The following is a 23,079-nucleotide window of genomic DNA, read 5'->3' as shown; positions in this document are numbered from 1 at the left end:
TCTCTGTACTTCTTTGGAAATTCCAATCTGGCCTTCAGATTCTGACTGCTGAGGAGTGGTCTGCATCTTGTGGTGTGGCCTCTATACTTCTGCTCTCGGGGTCTTCTTCGAACAGTGGATTGTGATACTTCCACGCCTGCACTGTGGAGGTTGTTGGTGATTTGACTTACTGTGGTTTTGGGGTTTTTCTTCAAAGCTCGCACAATATTTTTGTCATCAACTACTATTGTTCTCCTTGGCCGACCTGTTCGACTTCTGTTACTCAGAACACCAGTAGTTTCTTTCTTTTGCAGGACATTCCAAATTGTTGTGTTTGCTATGTCCAATGTTTGTCCAATGGCTCTGACTGATTTTCCTTCTTTTCTCAGGTTCAAAATGGCTTGCTTTTCTCCCATAGACAGTTCTCTGGTCTTCATTTTGGTTTATGCTCTTTAACAAGAAATACAGTGTTGCAGCCAAGAAGTAGGATAGTCATGCAGACCTATTTAATTTTTGAATGGTCAATCTTAAAGGCAACACCTGGCAGCACCTGTCAGTCACATGTTCCAATAGTTTTGCTCACTTGAAAAATGGATGGGTTTAAATAAATGTTGGTATGTCCTGAGTTGTTTAACACATCTAGATGTAAATACTGGGGAATTAAAACTGACATTCTGACCTCTTCCACGACCTGTTTTGTTGACTCCATCGAACCAGGACCTGCAATGTGGAGTCCCTGCTTAGACTGCTGCCCCTGCGACCTGGTCCCGGATAAGCGGAAGAAAATGGATGGATGGATTCTGACCTCTTGTCTCATAGTCTTCTTTTGATCTTAAAACGAAATGTCTTCAGTGAACAACAAAAATAAGAGAATTTGCCTTGCTCTTCCAATACTTTTGGAGGGGACTGTAGTAGAGTGTAGCAGTACTCTTACACGGGTCATATATAGTACAGTGTAGCAGTACTTTTACATTTACTTCATTCACACAACAAACCCCTCTGATGGAACAACCAGTCTACTGCACCCCACACACACGTCCTACTCACAACATGTGTGTAGAGGCCACAAAAGAACATGTGTGTATAGAACTTGGTATGTGAACATCCAGTACATGATCATCCAGTACATGATCCTGCAGTACATGATCATGAGGTACATGAATGTGCAGAACATTAAATCAATCACAGGTACAAAGCTCGCTGTCAGGTTCACCCAACTACACACATACAGTACATACTGTCTCATATAACATCACTAATAAGATTATTAATAATAATATTATTTGCACATATGATACATTATTACAATGTTCAACATTGATCATGTTCAGAAAAAAATAATCAGCAAAAAAAATCATAAAATTGATGTTGTCTGTTGTCTAATACATTCTCTTCTGGAATGTTCTCATTCAATTACAAGCACATTATCGAATCAAAAACACTGACTGTGTTAAAACTGCTGTAACCAAACAAAACAAATGATAGTTCAATCCTTCTGGTAATAAAATCTTTTTTTTACAGTGTATGCATCAAAACATGTGCATTTGACCTCTGACCTTAAACATGCAGAGCTTCAGAGCAGCTCATTGGTCCAAAGCTAAATGTCCATCACCTGAGGAGAAGGTTAAGCCTTTAGATGCAGAATGAGTTAATCCACCACACAAACCTGCAGCAGCCTGGACCCACAGACAACACTACGGTTTGGGGCTCAAGAACACATTTAATTACATATGGGCTTCACTACAGTACTCCAAGTTCAGGTAGCTGTGGTAAAAAGTATGTGAAAACTACTACTAAAGTAACATCTGATTTTTAATCATTTGAAGTGAATGTATTTTGAAGTACTAAACATGAAATTAGTTAACGAAATCTAGTCTTTTCAAAGGCCAGACTCAAAAATAAGACAAAATAAGGAGCACTGCAAGAAACACAAATATTCAGATCATTTCAGATTGTCACATAAAACTTTTGCCACTTTAAACTCCCTCAGAGAGCGAAGAAGAAGCACAATTTTTACTCAAGTAAATAAAGAGTACACTACAATATATTACTCAAATAGTAAAGTATGAGGTGCAAAAACTACTATGAAGTGCAATTGTACTAAAAAGTTACTAGAGTAAATGTAACTGCAAAACAGCTAGCCTTTGAAATAGCAAGCAAATGTAATAATAATAATAATAATAATAATAATAATAATATCTTAGAACTTAAATATACAGAAACAGGTGTAACATTATATTATGAAAAAGTACAAAGTGTCTTGCCCAAAAGCACAACTACAGAGATTATTTGGCCAACCTTTGAATTAGAGGGGAATCATTGTTGCATAATTTGACTCAGCTTGAAACCAAACTTTTCAAAAGCAGCTGTAACTAAATGCAAAGCTGTTGACAGACTGACTTCTAAGTGCAAGGTTCAAATTTCACTTGTTCATTTGAATGTTTGAGCCGAGGAAATTTGCATATTAAAACTGCTCTTATCTTAAAACCGGGACCTGACTTGCCTATTGGATCTGAGCCAAATTTAGGTGAAAAGGTTTTTTGAAAAACTGGCCAAACCTGTTGTACCTCAAGAGAGAACAGGGAAAGAGAATTCATGAGAAACGAATCATAGAAGAGGGAAGTCCATGTTTACTTCTAGTTCAAATATTTTCTTTAGTTTAGTTTAAGATAAGACATGGCATCTTAATGCCATGTCTTATCTTAAACTAGAATAAATGGATCTTAAATGGAGATTAATTGGAGCTTCAGAGCTTTTAATGACCTACTTAGTAATCATGATTTAGTCCTGGCTTAGTCCTGGTTTGGACCTTGTTAGTTTAGATCTGGTTTAGGTATTGATAGACCTGCTTTAGTCTATTTTTACTTTAATTAGTCCTGGTTCAGTCCTGCTTTATTTTTGATTTAATCCTGCTTTAGTCAAGGTTTAGTTCCAGTTTAGGTCTTGTTTTATTCCTGTTTTGTTCCTGGGTCAGTTCTGGTGTAGTCCTTTACCTGGTTGAGTCCTAGTTTAGTTCCAGTTTAGTCCTGGTGAAGTCCAGGTTTATGGTGCCTTCACATTAATTATTTGGTCCTACACTGAGCCCTTTTCAGAGTCCTGAAGTAGACTTAGTTTAGTCCTGATATGACCCAGGTTTAGTTTTGGGTTTAATCCTAATTTAGTCCCAATTTTGACATAGTGATTGTGCAAATATGAATGCATCCTTAAAATGTACTTAGTCTTGGTTGAGACATGGTTTAGTACTGGGGTAATCCTAGTTATAGTTCAATACATGATTTAGATGTAGTCCTATTTTAGTCCTGGTTCAGTCCTGGTTTAGTCCTTAAATATTTAGTTAAGATATTGTTTCATGATACATTCCATCTGCTTTAGTGCTATTATAGGCCTACTTTCAATAGTCATGATTAGTTCCAAGTTTAGACCTGGTTTAAGACTTCTAGTTTATGCCCTTTTTAGTTCTTGGTTTGGCAGCTATAGTCCTGGTTTAGTCCTTTTGTAAGCCCTGGTTTAGTTCTGCATCAGTCCTGGTTTAGTGTCCCTTTATTTAGTCCTACAGTAAACACTTTTCAGTCCTGATGTAAACGTTGTTTAGGTTTAGTTTTGAGTTTAGTTCCAGTTATTTTGGGTTAGTCCAGGTTTAGTTTTGGGTTTTGTCCTAGTTTTGATGTGGGGATTGTGCAAATGTAAACACTCCCTTATACTTTACTTTGTCCTAGTTTAGTTGTGTTTTAGTTCTGGCGAAGTCCTATCGTATCTGGTTTTGTTATTCATGGACAAGTCCAGACAAAGACTGAACTAAACAATAGATTGAATAAACGGGAGTGGTGCAATGTTGCGTTCTGGTCCAGACACAACACCGAAACAAAAAGTGAAATACAAAATACTGTGTGTAACTCTTTTAAAAATATTTATTGAATAACATCTTATATTTATAACAACATACAGTGATGATTTTGAGACACTATTTTAAATTCAAAACTGTTATATTGGAGTAGAGTGTCTGCAGATCAGAAATACCTTTGTGTGAAAATGGATAGACAGAACCAATCAGAATTTAGAGGGCAACATACCGCAAAACATTCGACCAATCAGAGGGAGATCAGCCCATAAGCCCCGCCTCCCCGCATACTTCTAAGGCAGTTCTCTCACTTTGCTACGCAGTTCGTCACATTAGTGTATTTGAGTTTGTAATATTGGAGTGGGTGATATGACAGAACCAAAATCAGAGCATAAATTTCTTAGAGCCACTATGATGATTAAAGATGCACTGTGGAACTTTTTCTAGTGGAGGGTCTGCCACCTGCCTCTCTCAATGAATACATTATTTCTTTATATCAAATATCAGATACTAATCAACACGAAACTAGATACAGTACTCATTTAAAAGGTCTTTGATTCAATTTATTCTTATGGGCTTTCAATATTTCCATATTAAAATTTCCATATTATAATGCTGTTACCTCCTCAAAAACATGCATTCAAACATGAGTAACCCTTTCTTTTATTTATCATTAGTCATCGTTATTTATTTATTATCTTTCTTCAAAGCTCAGAGTGCTCTGTTCCACCTTGTGATGTCATGAAGCGGTAGTTTAAGCTCCTTCCCCCTTTAGTTCAGCAGAGACTGGCATTGATTCTAGTGAAGGTGTATGGAGTTTAAAAACAGTCGAGCACTTCCTTATGACAAGGTGGAGCAGAGTGTTTTCTGTTTGAGAGAACTCAGTCTAAATCTGCAGGGTTTGTGCGTTAAACATGTGTAAATGAAAATAGCATAATATGATCCTTTATGAAGGTATCAATACTGGGAAAAATAAAAATCACTTAACAGAATAAAATTGGACCTTTTGTGAACAATCAGTGAACTGGTGTAAAATAACCTGTTGTAATAAACAAATACTGTTACACTGTGTTGGAAATGACAATCTTGTCTTAAAAAAAGTGCTTTTAAAATGATCATTTGTGTATCAAAATTTGTATTCAGTATCAACTCTATTTAATATCAAAACAGAATTTTAAAATTGAACATTGTGACACCATTTCTTGGCCTGGAATGTTCCACAGTATTGTGTTAAACTTGTGTATCCATGGAAACAAGCAGGGGACACCACCTTACCACGTTCCCTGTCAGAACTGTGGTGAAGTAACCCCATTTCTGCATTTCTTTTTAGCTGTAGCTTAGAATTCCTGCCCGCCCACCAGAAAAGTTCCATAGTGCAGCTTTAAAGTAACCTCATCAAAACGGCCAACAAATAACGATTTCATTTGTCACATCGCACAGCCCTCCTCCATACTTCACACTATAACCTTAACATTTCCAGTGGTCCACTTTATGTCCAAACCAGTAGAAATAAACAGCATTTTCTTCTTGCACCATTTACAGATTTTGATTTTGTATCATGTTTGGTGTCGCCTTCCCTCAAACCTTAAAGCAAAACTCAGTAATTTATTGGCTTACACAGTCTGGGAGTTGGTTAAATGAGTTGAGAACAAATTTTAAAAAGCTGCATGATGTAACTTTTCTGGTGGAGAATCTGCGACTTGCTTGTCTCCACAGTGGAGCATTAAAAAGGGGGTATTAACGGCTCACATAAAACACTGCCATCACCAAGTTCCCTTTTAGTGTTTGAAAATGCTATATTTGTTGAAAACGACGTATTAACATGTTTAAGCATTTGTTTTGAGGTTTTTGATGCTCTGAGTCTCCCCTCCCTTTGCTCTCTGTGCTAAATCACTCCCCATTCAGAGTGCTATCACAACGCAATCAGCGTGCATCATGAAACGACTGCACATCGCATCAGGTTTGTGAAGTTGTGGTGTGTTGTTCTGTGTTTGTGTTTGTATCCTGCTTTACATATTTCTGGCATTGTGTGGGAGGGTGGGTGATGTTTGCTCGAGGACTGAGCACTGGACACAATCTTACTGCTATATCATAAACAGAGCCCAAGAGAGATCACTGGATTACTCAAACATGCATGGATGACATCTTAATGCTCTTCAGGCATTTTCTGATGAGGGAACAATGTTAAAAAAACATGGTAAAAAAAAGTTGATTTGACATAATACCCTCTCTTTAAACCTGTCTATTCAACACTTGTACCAGTTTATTGATGTGGTGATACAATCCTGTACTGTGGCACATTCTAAGCAAAGTACTAACATCCCCATGGAAACAAACAGGTGGTGGACACTATCAGAAAAGTTACATATTGCACCTTGGACATATGTTGATGACAAAATAATCCAAAAAGCCTCCTTAAGTTACTGAGTTTTGCTTGAATCTTTTTGAATGGTCACACATGACCCACTCGGGAGTTGTTACCAATGTACAACCCTTTCCTCCTCTGCCACCGCTTTAGTTGAAGTTTTTCAAAGTCCAAGTGGAGATTCCGAAGGAACATCTGTTTATTTTCCATATTTTATTTCATTTTTAAGAGTCTGCTCTCTCTCCCTCACTCCTGCGCTATGCTCCTCAGAACGTACTTCACTGTGTATGCGAATGCTGCAAAGCCCACAATGACAAAGAGGTTAGCCAGAGCACCCCCTAGCAGTCCGTGGTTGCGGTTGGCCTGGTTGTGGAGGGCGTTGTTGTTGTTGTTGGCAGCCCCGGGCATAGGGAGCGCTGCGGGTCCATTAAGGGGGGGGTGGTAATGGGCTTGTTGGGGGTCTCTATCTGGTACAACGTCAGGGAGGGGAAGGGGCTGAGTGCGGCAGCTCAGCTCTTCTTGGGCCTTCTGCTTCTGCTTCATCTCCTGTAAAAAGAGAGAGAAGATAAAACTCTGCTTTTCATCCAGGGTGGAGCGTAACGTTCTATTCTAAAAAAAAAAAAAAAATACTTTTTTAAAAGCTCAATTTAGACCTAAAATGATAAGAAAAACAAATCCAGATTTCCTTTTACTTTCTGCTGGTGCATCAGAAACACCATTTTCCCCACAGGAAGTTAAACCAAACATCACATTTTTGTGTTAGTGGTTTTGCTCACAAATGTGGATTTTTGACAGTCAGGTTAAAACTGCAGCAGTTTGCTGCAGCAAAGCTTGAATTTCCCTTGGGATCAGTCTCTCTGTCTCTCTCAAAACAAGTAAACAAGTAAACAAGTAAACAGGTCCCTCTCAAATAACATTACAGTCACAAGCTACCTAGCATTAGCCAACAGTTTTTCAGTGAGTCGCTCTTACCCAAACCCTGGGGTCTAAACATGGCCGTACATTCAAGTCAACGGGCCACCCCCAGTGGCGCATGTCTCTAGATTAGCCTAGCCCGGCTCGGTGCTCCCGGTGGCTCTGTCCATTGAACATGCACAGTAGTGCTGTTTTCTCACGCAGGCACACACCAGTGCATGTGAGGTGCTCCTTGTGCGGGGCCTCACGTATCATGTGTCCACTCTGACTAATCAGAGCAAGAGCAGCTAGAACGGACTGATGAAAATCAAACTCAATCAATGCTAAGATTTTAACAACACATTTTCAGCCTGTGATCAATACATTTGGATTTCTGTTTTGTTTTTTTGGCTGTGTTTGCTAAGTGCATGGTGTCACCATGGTAACTGCTAAACACAATAGGCATACATGTAGAACACCCCCAGCATGATTACAAAGAATTAATACATGTTCTTTTCTTTTGGGTTTAGGGTTTAGATCTAGAGACATGCAGAAAGCCAATTCTAATCTTAGGTTTTACTTTGTGTGAAAAGTTTGAGCACCACTCACTTGGCTCATTTAGGTCATAATCTCTATAAACACACTGTCCTGTCTCCATGGGGTCTTATTGTGTGTAAAAACTGTTAAGTCTGTAGTCTGAACCTCTACATGCTGAACGTACTGAACATGTTCTGAAATGTATGGGGCTGTGTACAGCTTACTGAGCCAAACACTGTCACAGATGAAAAGGAGGGAAAACTACCCTGGCTATCCTGCCCTACACAGGCTTCTTGTATATGTTTAATATTGTTTAAAATATAAATTGTAATTTGCACTTAAGGAGTGGAATTAATGAACTTCTCCAATTTGTCCTTTAGCCCTTTTGTGCAGGCTAGGCTTCGGTTTCTTCTCTTAGTATTTGACATTTTAAAAGTATGTGCATATGTACGAATGAAACAAGCATTTCAAGTATGTGTACTAGGTTTTGATGATTCTCTAATTTTGACTTAATTTGGTGGGATAATACCTGTTAACATGTTAACTTTTTTATCTAACTATATAAAAGAATAAAATCTTGGCACATCAGTTTCTTGATGTGTGTTGGAAGAGAGGGAGCAGCCCAAAAACATGAACAGAGAAGATGAAGGCCTAGTGCTGTCCCAATATATTTCTAAATTTGCAAGTAAGACAGTGTGTTCTCTGTTCATGTTTAAATTTTTATCTAAATCTTAAATATGATCTTCTTAACTGTTGAACCTGTCCTAGGCACTTTAAATGAGTTTGTTATCTATGCAATGATGCTGCCTGGGTCTAAGTGAAGACAAACAGACTTTAAAAACACAGAACTCACATCCACCACATCAGGAAACAGCTCACAGAAAACTTTGTCCTTCAGGTTAAAGGCCAGGCTCTGAGCCGACAGCTGACGTTTCTACAAAGGACAAACAAACACATTTAAATACAGGAATATTAACCATCACTAAATTACTGTCCCCTGACTTCTGCATCTGGGCACTGCATTACAAAAAGAACGCTGTGATAAGACTACCATTTTCACAGTCGAACTAAATAAATCACGTACGAGGACAAAATCTATAACAAGTATTAAATGGCCCATGTTACTCTATTTTCTGATGTTGATGATTCTATGTTACAATGTTTCCTCATCACAAACATACACAGAGCTGTGTTTCAATTCATTTCCACCTTTAACACATAAACCCTGCAGATTTAGGCTTGAGTTTGTTTCTTAAACTGCAAAGGTCTTGTGATGTGTGATTGATATTAAACTCCATACACCATCACTAGAATCCCTTAGATCATTTCAGCCCGAAATTGCCCATCTCAACTGAACAAAAGGTAAAAGGTAGCTGTTAACTTGTAACTACCACTTCATAACGTCAAAGGGTAGAACAGAGCATTCTGAGTTTTGAATTTGAGTTTTGAAATGTGTGAACATATCAAAACAACTCCAGTTATTTTTATGATGAGATAACAATGTTCTAACATTACTAACAACTCACAATAAGCAGTTTTGTGTAGGACAGGACCGTTAATTGCCAACAACTGTTTCACCGTTTTATTTCCTAACTTCTATTGGTTAAATCAGCTGTTTTGTGAAGCCCTGCACATTAGTCTGTGATTTGGTGTTTTTCAGTGATTCTTCTCACAGTGAAGTCGGATGTCTCGATGCTGCCCAGAGTTGGACCCTTCTCTACCATGAAGCTCAGGAGCCCAGTCAAGATGGTGGACACAGACCAGGCCGGGTTCCATGTGTCAGGGTGAAAGTCTGTGATCGACAAACATAACCTGCAACACAACAGAAGGAATTTTATTCACCTTATTCTGCCCTGGCTATTTTTGTCCCTAAATGCTCCTAAACTGCACTTTCTTGTGGTGACACTTCTGGTTAATTGGCAGCTTAGGGAAATATAAAACACTGTCTGAAAAGTGGGTTGCCATTGTTGAAACAGAATGTAGATTCTCACCCCCATGCAAAATGGTGAGTTTTTAGGGAGTTGCGTAAGTTAAGTTTCATTTCAGGCTACAGTGAGGATGGAATACAAATCTATCCTGGAGCACAGCAAGGGGACAAGAATGAGAACATTGCAAACATTGCACATTAACACTGCTTCCATTTAGCTTCAAGAAAGAATGTTCATCAGAATCAGACTGCCTTTACTGTCATTGCAACAGTTCAACTTTTACTATATGCCAAGTTCATACAACGTTACATTGAGCAGCACATTTAAAGGTCCTATATACACAAAACTGACTCTTGTGAGCTTTAAGCTGTGTTCTGATGTTACCTCCTCAAAAACAGGCCTGGAGTTGTGTTTTTTCATTCACACATGTTTAAATAACCCTTTATTATTAGTCTGTCTACATCTCCAAAGCTCATAAAGCTCTGTTTCACCTTGTGATGTCATGAAGTGGTAGTTTAAGTGAACAGCTATCTTTACCTTTTGTTTAGTAGAGGTTGGCAGTTACAGGGCTGAAATGATCCAAATGAAACTAGTGAAAAGTTTATGGACAAAACACAACTCCAGGTATGTTTCTGATGAGGAAACCACATTATAACATAGATCAAAAAAAGAGTAACATGGGCAATTTTAAAAAAGTACTGTACCTGATTCTTACTGAAAAACAGAACTAGTTCATTTTAAATGTTTGGTGTTATTCTTTATTACCAAAAACATTAAAACCCTAAAGCTGTCGTACAATATATCTGCAGAGGGGCAAAACTAATTTTTCTCATACAATATCTATAGATAATATAAATATAATATCATATATTTTGATTAGCGCTGTCAAGTGATAAAAAAAAATTGAGAGATTAATTAATTATGATCTGTAATTAATTAATCTAATTAATCTCTTTTTTAATCTCACCTAAAAATTGCTGATAAAAGCTTCAATTTGAGGTATTTTCATTTAAATTATTACTTTATTTTCATACTATCATTAACGTTTTTATATAACTATTATCATTATTACTATTACTAATCTGCATAAATAAACTCAACTTTACAACATATAAACATCATCACTCTAGAGCCACATCATCCCGTTTGACATTATCATGTGTTTAATGCAACTTTACGCAAGTCTCACAGGAATGAAACTTAAAACCACATGACTCATTTGCATAAACTAAGCGAAGAAAAGAAAAAAAAAGCTTCTACTAAAGGACACGACTCAGTGGAATATAGATGTTGATGGTGAAGGTGAGTCTGTTCTGTGTCTGTGTCGCGATGTTTTCAGAGATCAGACGTGTGCAGGTTTATCGCAGATCCGGCATGAAGTTAGAGATTAAAAATAAGATTAATGTGATTAAAAAACATAACGCACTAAATATGACTGTAATTAATTAATCGCAATTAACGCGATAATTTGACACCCCTAATTTTGATCATACACATGGACAAAAACTGGGTACAATCACTTTAAAAAGCACCCTTATTACTGGGCTGTATTTGGATCTCTCTGTTCTAATGTTTCCCCATCACACCTGGAGTTGTGTTTTGTTTTATTCACACATGTTTAACACACAACCCCTGCACATTTAGACTCAAACAGAAAACACTCTTTATACAGGAAGCATCCCACTGTGTTTTTAAACTCCACACATCTTCACTAGAATCATCTGGATGATTTCAGGAATTGCCAATCTCTACTGAACTAAAGGTAAAAGGAGCTGAAAACTACCGCTTCATGACATCACAAGGTGAAACAGATCATTTGAGCTTCAGAGATACTTCAGAGATGTAAACAGACACAAACAACGCAAAAGAGTCAATTTTGTGTAATTTAAAAGCAAAAGAATAAAACCATGACGTTTTTGCCATATTGTTCAATACAACTTGTCATGAGAATAAATGACCAGGTTCAACAACAAAGGTGGAGTTTCCTTAAAATTGTCTTTCAGCTTTTCCTCATAATCAATAAAGCTGCTCTTTGTCTCTTATGTAAATACCAGGTCAATCCAAACTATTACTCATTTATGTGTAGATTGTTCCATTACTCAAACGGTGAAGGAATTACTTGGAAATAAAAATTGTGTAACACTGCAATAAGTTCTCTTCCTCCTTCTTTATCTTCTCTCTCTCCTCTCTCTCTCTCTCCATCTCTCTCTCTCTCCATCTCTCTCTCTCTCCTCTGCTTACCTGGTGTTACACTTGAACCTTCCGTTGGGTGTGATCATGTAGATACTAGGGGGCTTAAATGGGAATTCTCTGGGAAAGATGAGTTTTCCATGATAATATCCTCCTAAAAACAAACACACAAGAGAAGTTACACGAGACAGACCAGTGCAGAAGTGATTCAGATCATAAAACAATAGATGTTACAAACATCTTTGACAGAGAAGAAGGTCAAAGACATTTGGGAGATTAAAGAGGGAGTATTACACTTCTATGGGGTATTGCAAACACATAACATATTTAGATCACCATGTTACCTTTTATTGTTTCTGAAAACATCATATTTACATTTTTATAAGTTTAACTTTCATTTTTGATGCTCCCCTCACATTGCTTCCTCCTAAGTCACTCCCCCTTCAGAGCACTATCACAACACAATCTGCATATATCCCACTAATGAAAGTACTGTTTTTTAAACTTTTTGTTTTTTGAGCTCAGTTTTTAACATTATATCATGAAACTTTAACCAACTAAGAAGTGCAGCATGTGCAGTTCAAAGGACACAAGTAGCATCCATGGAGCCTAGCTGTGGACACTTGAGATGCTATGGGCTTTTTACACTACATGTAGCAGCAAATGCGGCAGAAGATAACCCAGAAGAAACAGATTTAGGGAGTGGACAATTTCGTCACCACCCGAAACACCAAAGTAAGAACGCGGCCTTTCCTGCTGTGTTCATCTCGTTCCCCCTGGACACTGCTGTGATGCTGCAGGACAGAGAGGAGGGACACTTTTTGCTCTTCCACAGGATCTGTACAGGTGAACCTGGGTTTGTGTGTTGATCAAAATGGTTCTTCTCTGCTGTTATCAGTGCTTATAATCCTCATGGTGTATTCAGTCATCGGTGAAAGAAAAAGACCACCGCGTACAGCACCAAGTGGGAGTATTCACGGGGCTCTATCACCTTGAAGCATGTTGTCACAGAAACAATAAACAGCTGGACTTTCACGTGGCTCATGTTGTTTGGGGTGAACGATGTACAGTGAACAGGAGCCAAAAGTAAATAGTAGGCACTGGGGTGGGTCCACAGAGCACATTATCATGTGTTAAAATGACCTTACATCAATATTGTGATATAGAATACATTGTTACATAGTGAAGCTTTAGTATTGCAATTTGAATGAAAAAGAGCAGTACCTTCATATGGTGTTTTCTCCGGGCCTCTGACAACATAGTGCCTAAGGAGACACAGTATTATATAACTTTACCATTGTACAGGTCTGAACTGTAAAAAACATTCATACTAAAAGGAGTCATTTAAAATGAAACCAACAATAGAACAGTGATTCATCAAGAACCAGAAACCTCTCCTAATTCTGAACTAAAATATGTGACACATATGTGACTCAACTCATGGTACAATTATTTAACATTTTTTGGAGGTGAAAAAAACTGTAAATATGCAACTTTTTTCCCTTTATTTTGGTTCAGTCACGCAGTCTGCATTGAAACAGCAAAGGATCATGGCCTATGTAGTCTCCTCTCTTTTAAGCTATCGCTACACAATAACAATGAATTTAAGCAAAGAGACTTGTAATTTGCTATATTGTGATGGCCCTTGATAATACTGTGAGACTTTTGACAATACAATATCATGATAATTCAGTTATTGTTATGTCCACACTAAAATGTGACGTAAACAGCAAGAATCATGGCCCCTCAGATCAGGATCATCACATTTTATGGTTTATATGTCATTTAAGTAATCTTAAAGGTCCAGAAATCTGATTATAATCAGATTTAGCTGTGCAAGTAAACAAAGACAATGTAAGAAAATCTGTGTCATAATTCATGTTGCTGAATACATGCCCCTGTGTCTCCATGGGATCTTATTGTGTGTAAAAGTTGCCAACCCTGTAGTGTAAACCTCTATAAACATGTTCTGAAATGTCTCTGTGTGTCAGATGCCCTCCCTGACTGCTCCTGGATTAGTTCAAACTGTACAGACCATTCTAAGATGTTGGAGGGCAGAGGCTCGGCGCAGATGTAAGGCACTGGATCTTTCTTGATCCGGAGATAGTCCTGCTTCAGTCTCTGTGTGGCGGTGGTGGGAGCACGCTTGTTCCCGGAGTTGTTCATCTGACAAATCAAAATAATATCAACTGTGGTCATTCACCATTTAAAGAGAAGGATTACACTTCTATACGGTATTAACTGCTAATATATTAGTATATATTTAGATCACCAAGAAAGCTAAAACAATTAAACAAAAATGCATAATACCCCCTTGTTAAATCTGTCCAACTCATCTGTAGCTCTCACAAACCCTTTAGCAGTGTTAATATCCAGATGCAAATGTTGGAATTGTTTAATAGCACAAATCAGATCACCTGTTATAGCTCCAGCTAAATCAGTTCTTTTGTAGTCAGAGATTAGATTAAAGATCAGATTAAAATCTAACAGATCTTTAAACAGAGCAGTGCCTTGCGTTAGCATCATAGCCCAGGCAATGGTAATAACCGCAAAGCAGCTGACAGGGCGCAGTGATCTCATTTTGTCACAAAGTGCTGCTTGTACAATAAACTAACACGAAACTAATGAAAAAAAAAAAAAAACTAAGTCTTTAATAATTAATTTAATAATAAGGTTTATGAACAAATATGTTAATTACCCTGAGTTTACACAACAAATGACTCAACTCCTCTCCTGGTGTTATTAAAGGTGCATTATGTAACTTTTCTGGTAGGAGTCCAGCACTTGGTTGTGTCCAAAAGCTTGCTTTCCCTGGAATGGACCACGTTTAACTTGCTTATTATTTAATAATTAATTGTTAGTCTTTTTCACAATAAAATAACCTGAAAAACATGCTTTCTACTGAAAGCGGGCACACCTCTCCACAGATTGGACCTGTAAATTGAATTGGTGTTTGTCACCATGGAAACAGACAATTTTAATATCATATGGTGAAAAAGGCAAACAACACCATCTCGATTAGGGGTGTGCAAAAATACCAAAATATCGATATATCGTATCACTTAATGTGACGATACAGTATCGATATTAGGCCGCTGTATCGATATACTGCCAAAATGCCAATAGTATTTTTTGGTATTTGGATTTACTACATTATTTTGTTGCTTGTTCAGAGGAAGGAAACTCGTTTATGTGACACATTTAACATTTTCACTGTTCTGATGATTACAATGTTTATTAAACCACTTTTTGTGCAAATTTCATATGAAACACAAAGACTTTTAGTATCACAGTCCTGACTTTTTGATTTGAAATATATTGTATCAAATCAAACGTTCAGTATATCGAGATATATATCGTATCGTGGCCTATGTAATGAGGTACGTATCGTATCGACAACTTCTTAATGATACCCAGTCCTAATCTCCATGGTGGTTGACCTGAAAGGTAAGCAGTACACCTCTGACCTTTAACCTACATGACATAAAATTGACTCTTGTGAGTTTTAAGACAGGTTAATGTTCCCTCCTCAAAAACAGACCTGGAGTTATGTTTTGTTTCATTGAGTAACCCTTTATTATTAGTATGTTTACATCTCCAAAGCACCACCTTGTGATGTCATGAAGGGTAGTTTTCAATTGAACAGCTACTTTTACATTTAGTTCAGCAGAGATTGGCAATTCCAGGACTGAGATGATCCAACTGATTCTAGTGAAGCTGTGTGGAGTTTCAAAACACAGTGGAGCACTTCCTGTATCACCACATGACATCACAAGGTGGAAGAGAGTGTTTCCCTCATCTTCAATGTGCAGGTGTGTGTGTTAAACATGTATGAATGAAACAAAAGACAACTCCAGATGTCTGTGTGTGTGATGAGGACACAGCTGGACACTGGGACATAGATCAGAAAATAGTGTGATTAATCCCTTTGAACATGACATTAGTCCATATTCCCGTAGGAGGCCGGTCCCTGCGGGTGGATGTACAATAATAACACGTCACACAGGGGAATGTGTCCGGGGTTTCGCAATGATGGCAACATTTATGATGACTAAAACTGTCTTCTGCTTTATTGACGTAATGGCCTTTCCCTATCCTAAAATTGGAATAAACACATCCCAGTGTCTCTGACTAAATCCTAGTGCCTCTGGCTAAATGGTTTAGTTGGATCTCGTCAGCACGTCACTTTAACTGAGGCTAATCCGTTGCTTGAGTAACTGCGTTAACATGAGTGGCTAATCTCTGTTAGCATCCTCTGTTAGCTTCGGAGCGGTCACAGTTTACAACATTTAAATAAACATATACTTCGTTGTCTTTTGATAAGCCATATATCTGGGTTAACAATACATGGTAACAGTGTAATTTTAAGATAATCTAAATAAACATAAAGCTATTATATTAGGCTTGATTTTGTGAAACTGCTAGCCATCGAATGCTAACCCAGGCCACGGCTAATGCTATGTTTGGCTACACAATTGGACACTAAAGCTAATATAACCACATTAACGTGTACAAATACCTCTGTGGAGATCACAATGGGAAAGATAACGGGTTTGGACGGGGATGGAGCAGATGTGGTGGATGTCAAATGCCAAAATGAAGAGAAAACAACACGAAGCCAAAGTGTGAGCGGTGCCCACTGCCGGATCCGCGACACTTCCGCCTTCTCTTCTTCTGCGAAGAGGTCACAAGAGGTCACACTGGAGGAACCTTCCAGACACAGACACGCGCACACGCGCGCACGCGCGCACATTGAATAAATGCAATTATAATGTCTAGAATAGAAATCAGTGTTTTATTGGTCACAAAATAAAATGAAAAATAACCCCATGCCTTCTACACACAACACAGTCAACACAACATTCAAGAAAAAAAAAAACAATTATTACAGTTTTTATTACTCAGAAATACCATTACTGACTTGTGTGCATAGATGTTTAATGCTATACTATGGAAACAAGCAGGTGGCGGACCATCCACTGGCAAGTTACATATAGCGTACCTTTAATACAACCTCTAAAAAAAAACAGTGTCAAGTGTCATTTTTATGGCATATAGGCATATAGCATTACTCTAGGTCTCAGACTTTTCTGTGTGGATTTTGCATGTTGTCCCTTTTTCTGGGTGGTTTGACTAGGTCAAGATCTGGAGATGAGCATCAGAGAGACTGAAGGATGGGTCAAATACAGGTTAGATGTATGATGAAGTTAACTGAGTGTGACATCACCCACAATGTTTGGCTCTAGCCAAATGAAGCTCAAGGCTTGCAGTTGTACGGGCGAATTTAGGGCTGAGGTCTGTCAATCAAACCTGTTGCTCTCGAGAGCGACCTTAGAGAAAGAAGGCGTCTGATTTGTCTGTAGGATCATGTAGAGCACCTGCTCTATACAAACATTTTAAGGCCAGTGCAGCAGTTATTGAAAGAGGGGTGACAGGAAGAGCACCCATTCTCACGTCCTGTTTGGAATACAGCATCTAGCGGGTTAGCTATGCCCATTTATATCATGTCATATCATATATACAGTCTATGGTAGGCTGTATAGTTCTTTATATAGTCTATGGGTTTAACCCAGAGACACTGAAGGATGGGTAAAAGGCAGACAACACACTTCTCAACAGGACAATAAAGTGAACCTTAAAACATAGTAAATAAATGAAAACACTGTGCATTGCATTCATAGTCATTTTTAATGGCTCTTTTTCAATCATAGGCAAACAAAACAGTAAACAAATTAATTGGTGACAGCCTGAGAAAATGCTTTTTTTACTTTCAACATTTCAAATAAAGGCTCTTACAGAGTCATTATCAACAAAGCATATTAGAAAATGTGCAAAAAACCCAAGACCCCAAACCACGATCCTGGACAAAAGAAGATCACTGCTTATTAAAAGTGCTGTAGGTGTAAACAAAATGCCCCTGATAAATGTACAGCATTTGAATCTTTTTTTTTTTTTTCTTATTATGAGTTTATTTAAATTTGTGTTCAGTTTTTGGGGCTGGAGAGACGATTGGAGAGGAAACTGGTGAACGTCATCAGGACTGGAGAAGTCTGCAACAAACAACTGAGGTTTAACACAAAATACAGAAATGTCCTATAGTGGAAGAAATGTAGTAGAAGGAAGAGGGTTAACATGTGGCTCTGTGAGAGCACTGCTGGAGGATAAAAGCTTAGGTACAGGACTAACAAATGTGCAATATGAGCAACATTCCCAACAAAGATTGCATTTTCAGATTTGTCTTAAAAACATCTACCTCTAGCCTCATAAAGAAAATACAGTCAAATGTGACAAACCTGAATGGATGTAACTTTCTAGTGGCTTGTCACCTGCATGAGTCCATGGAAATATAAAGTTAAAACCACACTTTCATTCTCCATGGAGATAAAAGTTAAATGCAGTGGAATATTTTAGCCAAAGAAACAACATTTCCATGGACACAAGCAAGAGTAGCTTCTCCTAAGAATCAGGTTTGTGGAGATGCAAGGATAGTAAGGACATGTTTTTCAGTGCAATAACCAGAACGCCCCCAAATAGCAGCTTTTATGGTGGTCTGTTTTTTGGTTGAAAATTAACATTTTGAAGCTTTAATAGTCAGTCGATCTCCACAAAGACAAGAAGGAGACAGGGCCAAGTAGTAACAACCCTGCTTTTTAATTACTTTTTATTTGAATTTTGCCTTCCTTATAGTCACAAGATGGTCGCAATTGCCATGGCCCCAGTAGCCATAATACCTCCAGTGTTTTATACAATGCTCTATAAAATGTCGTGTGAAAAGCGCTAAATAAATACTTATTTACTTACTTACTGAGCTCTTACTTACATGCTTCCTTATTATATAACTCAATAGTGTAAGGCAACAGCAAAAAGACCAAGAAATAAATTGACATTATATATGCAAAGAGGAAAAAGATTCCCAGTTTTACCCAATATGCACCATGAAAAAATATACTGAAGAAAACAGGACTATCCAGAAATAACCCTTATAGGAAGTCCCTCTTATTCCCAGTAGAGATACAGCCGGGTCTAACTCACTCGATCCTTGGTTTTGACTCGGCTGGTGGGAGAGATCAGTCCTATGTGACAAAAACATGTTTAAAATGTTTGACAAATGAAGAGACTGAAGAGAATAATAACCTTGTTAACGTGTACGTGTGTATAAAATATACGAGCACACAGACTAGTATACACACATGGAGCACTATGGAACCTAGCTGGACCACTGAGGGATTACTCAGGTATAAGACCACATGGGAATAGAAGAAGAACATACTGCCATTTAAAGTTGAAAATCACATTCTATTATCTAAAGAAGAATTTTTATTTATTTTTTTATTATCATTTTGGTATCAGAATGGGTATTGGGTAATCAGGTCTATTCCTAAGTATCGAAATTGAGTTTGAAACACTAATGGAGACATACAAGCTGATGGCAGATACTCCATTGTAAAAGGCACATAATACATCTTTAATCATCTTTAAATCATGTAATATTAATAGAAATGTAAGCATAAAGAATCAGAAATGACAGAAAAGGCTTAAAGCAAAATTAGTCCAAGATTTGTTCATTTTATTGAGTGGTTGTATTGAAATTGCAGAGAAAGTCTCCCACCACAGAAGTTTTAAATGACCCTTTACATGAAAAAGAGGCAGGCAGTTTGAATACATTATATTTACCAACCCAATGACCCCCTATGTCAACACACACATTTAGACAGTACATGTAACCACGGTTTAACCTCTATCCTGCTTCTACTGGCACGGTCCACTCAAAAATCCCCAGTAACATTTTCTTTTTGAACATTTGTGTAACATGATTAAAACACATACTTTTCTACACAGGAAACAATAATCTCAACAGCTACTTTACATTTCAGACACTTTCCCTTTAAAAAATCTTTGGCAAAATGGAGAAATGAAAAAGAATAATAAGATGGTTTGGATTTAAAGAGGCGGTATTGCACTTCTATGGGGCATTAACCGCTACCACACAACATATTTAGATCACTGTGTTACCTTTTATTGTTTTGAAAATGCTATATTTGCCAAAAACATGGAATTAACATGTTTTTATAAGATACACTTTCCTTTTTGATGCTCTCAGTCTCCTCTTCCTTTGCTCCCCATGCTAAGTTATTCCCCCTTCAGAGCTCTATCACAAAACAATCAGCATGCAAATGAAACTACTGCACATTGCATCTGGTTTGTCAAGTTGCTGTGTAGACTACTATATCATGTTTTTGCATATTTATGGAGACTTGTTGTGTGGGAACATGGGAGATGTAGGCTTGTGGTATGAGCATTGGACAGAATCTTTTAATTGTAACTGTAAGGAGGGTTCGGATAGGGCCGAGAGAGATCGCTAGATTACTGATTATAACAACATGCATGACTTCTAAAACCTTTTCAGACATGTTTTTGATGAGGGAAAATGTTATAACATGGTAGAAAGCACCCAAAAATAAATTTAGCAAAATATCCCCTCTTTAAGTGCACAAAATCTAACAGAATTGGAGCATGCTTGGTACAGTGCAGAGATGTTTTAATAGTATCCTGGAAACGCATGCGGAACACCGTCACAGATGTCTAAATATAATCAGAAATCAAAGTGCTCTGGAACTGCACATTACTGGACTATTTACAACAAAGTACACAATCTAGAGTAATTTACAAGAGTAGATATGAATGCATTATAAACAAGAGGTCAATATTATGTTTCTGTGGTTTGTAGTTTTGTAATTTTGATGGGATCAGCCATAATATTATGACCACATGTGACAGGTGAAGATTTAATCCTCCGAGATTAGAGCAGTACTCAGGTGACGTGTGTTAGTCCTGGTTTAGTCCTGAGTCCTTAGACTTGGTTTAGTCTCTTGGGTTAGGCCTGACATAGTCCTATGTTAGACCTGGTTTAGTCATTGTTTAGATCTGGTTGGGGCCTCAGTTAGTTGTGGTTTAGTCCTAATTTACATCTGTCTCAAAAGTGATCCGAAGAAGAAATATTATATTCAAAAACCCCAGATCACTGTCATAATATTATGTCTTATTTATTAATGTCAAAATCACAGAATTTATTCAAATATTGCCAATTTAGTTAGAACCAAATTTATGGACTGTGCTTTGTTCCTGTCGATCATATAAAGTCACATTATGTGTCAGACTAGCATAGTCAAAACAATAAATACAATTCAAATGTATGAAATAAGCTTATAGTCATTAAGGCCATATGGGAAAGCATCTCCAGTAACTCCATTTCAAAACTGCATTTTGCTTTTCACAATCAATTTCCCCAGACTTTATTGGTCCAATGGGGTTCTGACATAAATAAAAGTTAAACACATTGAAATAAATCGATAAAAATATAAAAATATGACAAAATTCAAAAATAATACTGTAATTGGGAAAGTGCAAGTTTTTTTTTTCTTTCTTTTTTTTACATTGATAATATATTGTCTGTACATGCACAACATCTCTGCTTCGTTCAAGTCTCGTACAGAAGGCATGTAGCAACGGATAACAGCAGCCACTAAAAGAACAATTTTGGCCAAGTTTAAATGTAATAAGCCAATAATGTAATAACAGGCAGATAATGTAATAACAGGATGATAATGTAATAACAGGCAGATAATGTAATAACAGGATGATAATGTAATAACTATGGTGAGCCAACAGTGCAATCTTCCCAGAAATGTAATGTAAATCAGTGGTTCTCAAAGTTTTCACACCCAAAAAAAGGACTTTCTGAGTACCACCAGATCAAACCAGGTCTATAGCAGGACTATTCCAGGTCTAATCTAGGACTAAACCAGGCTTAAAAGTAGACTCCATCCTTTCCTCTGTAGTTTTAAACAAAAAATGGGGCAAAATACATTATCAGCCTGTTATTACATTATTGACATGTTATTACATTATCAGCCTGTTGTTACATTATCGTACGTGTTGCTTCATGTAGGACCTTCGGCTTAGTACATTTTAACTTGGCCAAAATGATGACATTATTGACTGTTATTACATTACTGGTTGATACAAGGCAGCAGCCCAGTTTTATCACAGTTTAAAATTACAACTTGATTTTTCAATTCCTCCAAACCTATTCAACTGTTTCTGCTACTTTTCAATATACAAAACCATAGACGCCTCATGCCACTGGAATAATTCAAAGGTCACCCTTAAAAACGTTATGTACAGTCTGTTCAGGTGCTGGAGATGGTTGGAGAGTTAATAAGAAAGGGACAGATCGACAAAGTAAGCACAATATGATATTCATTTGAACTGGAGTTAAAGAAACACTGTGTAACTTTTGTGGTTGGCTCCATGGAGATGCTTTTGTTTTGCCTAGAAAGAATATTCCACAATATGGCATTTATCTATTTCCATGGAGACAAGCAGGTCACTATGCAACGTTTCCTCATCACAAACACACCTGGAGTTGTGTTTTATTTCATTCATACATGTTTAACACAAACCTGCACATTTAGGCTGTGGACCCAAAACTAAAAGGAAGTTGTTAAACTATTGAAAACTACCACTTCATGACATCACAAGTTGGAACAGAGCATTTTGAACTTTGGAGATGTAGACAGACTAATAAAAAAGGGTCACACAGACACATGTGAATGTGTGTGAACATAACTCCAGGTCTGTTTTTGACTTGTTGTAAATACATTCTAACAAGACTACAAGGTCATATGTTTCGTAATATAGAACCCTTAAAATACAAAATGGACAGAATTGTTGTGATTTATTTTGCAATAGCTCAAAACATTATAGTAAGACCTTCAATATTATATATGTAATTAGAATTTGACATTATGTTGTGCAATAACTTTGCAGATCTGCCCCAAACGAAATGAAAGGATCAGTGCAGCTCGCTCCCCCAGAGGTAAGAGTGTTAGCACGTTCGCATAACCCTGATAGAAAACACACAGAAGCAGATGAAAGCGATGACAGACGCCAGCTCCGCCAGCTCCACCAGCTCCACCAGCTCCACCAGCTCCATACAAACCAATGTCGTGGTTTAGCACAGTGATGGACACATGTTTAAGTGCAGATTGTTTACTGTCACAAAATGGAAACGCAGAGGTGCTTTGTGGGACTCCACTGGGATAAACTGATAAAAACGTTTTCCCAAATAGAAAATTGGAATCCTGTACTATGAAGCAAGGAGAAGCTAATGAGGACTTGCTAATGGAAGCGGGTTGCACGATGCCATTCTGACACACCATCACTCTGACATTGACGTGTTATTGTCGGAGTGGCGACATTTCCATTTTTTATCAAAGTCCCTGCACTGCCACATTTTTTTTTTCTTTTGGTCCTTTGCCTTTTTTTCAACATCCCTCCATTCCGAC

At 37.6% G+C, this 23,079-nt stretch overlaps 1 protein-coding gene across 1 annotated transcript; it reads right to left on the bottom strand.

Annotated features, from left to right (window-relative positions):
- Positions 1-3,869: 3,869 nt before the first annotated feature.
- Positions 3,870-16,413, bottom strand: ube2j2 (ubiquitin-conjugating enzyme E2, J2 (UBC6 homolog, yeast)). The gene is made up of 7 exons (XM_020930895.2): positions 16,251-16,413; positions 13,767-13,897; positions 12,956-12,996; positions 11,783-11,885; positions 9,287-9,425; positions 8,467-8,547; positions 3,870-6,728 (listed from the first exon to the last, which is right to left on the bottom strand). Exons 2-7 carry the CDS (start codon positions 13,895-13,897, stop codon positions 6,429-6,431), a joined length of 795 nt encoding a protein of 264 aa, XP_020786554.1. The 5' UTR covers positions 16,251-16,413; the 3' UTR covers positions 3,870-6,428.
- Positions 16,414-23,079: the final 6,666 nt, after the last annotated feature.

The sequence above is a fragment of the Boleophthalmus pectinirostris genome, unplaced genomic scaffold, assembly GCF_026225935.1.
Source record: "Boleophthalmus pectinirostris isolate CB_2022bp ecotype Guang Dong unplaced genomic scaffold, ASM2622593v1 HiC_scaffold_1101, whole genome shotgun sequence".
Classification (NCBI taxonomy): domain Eukaryota; kingdom Metazoa; phylum Chordata; class Actinopteri; order Gobiiformes; family Gobiidae; genus Boleophthalmus; species Boleophthalmus pectinirostris.
This window is presented reverse-complemented; position numbering and strand designations above follow the sequence as displayed.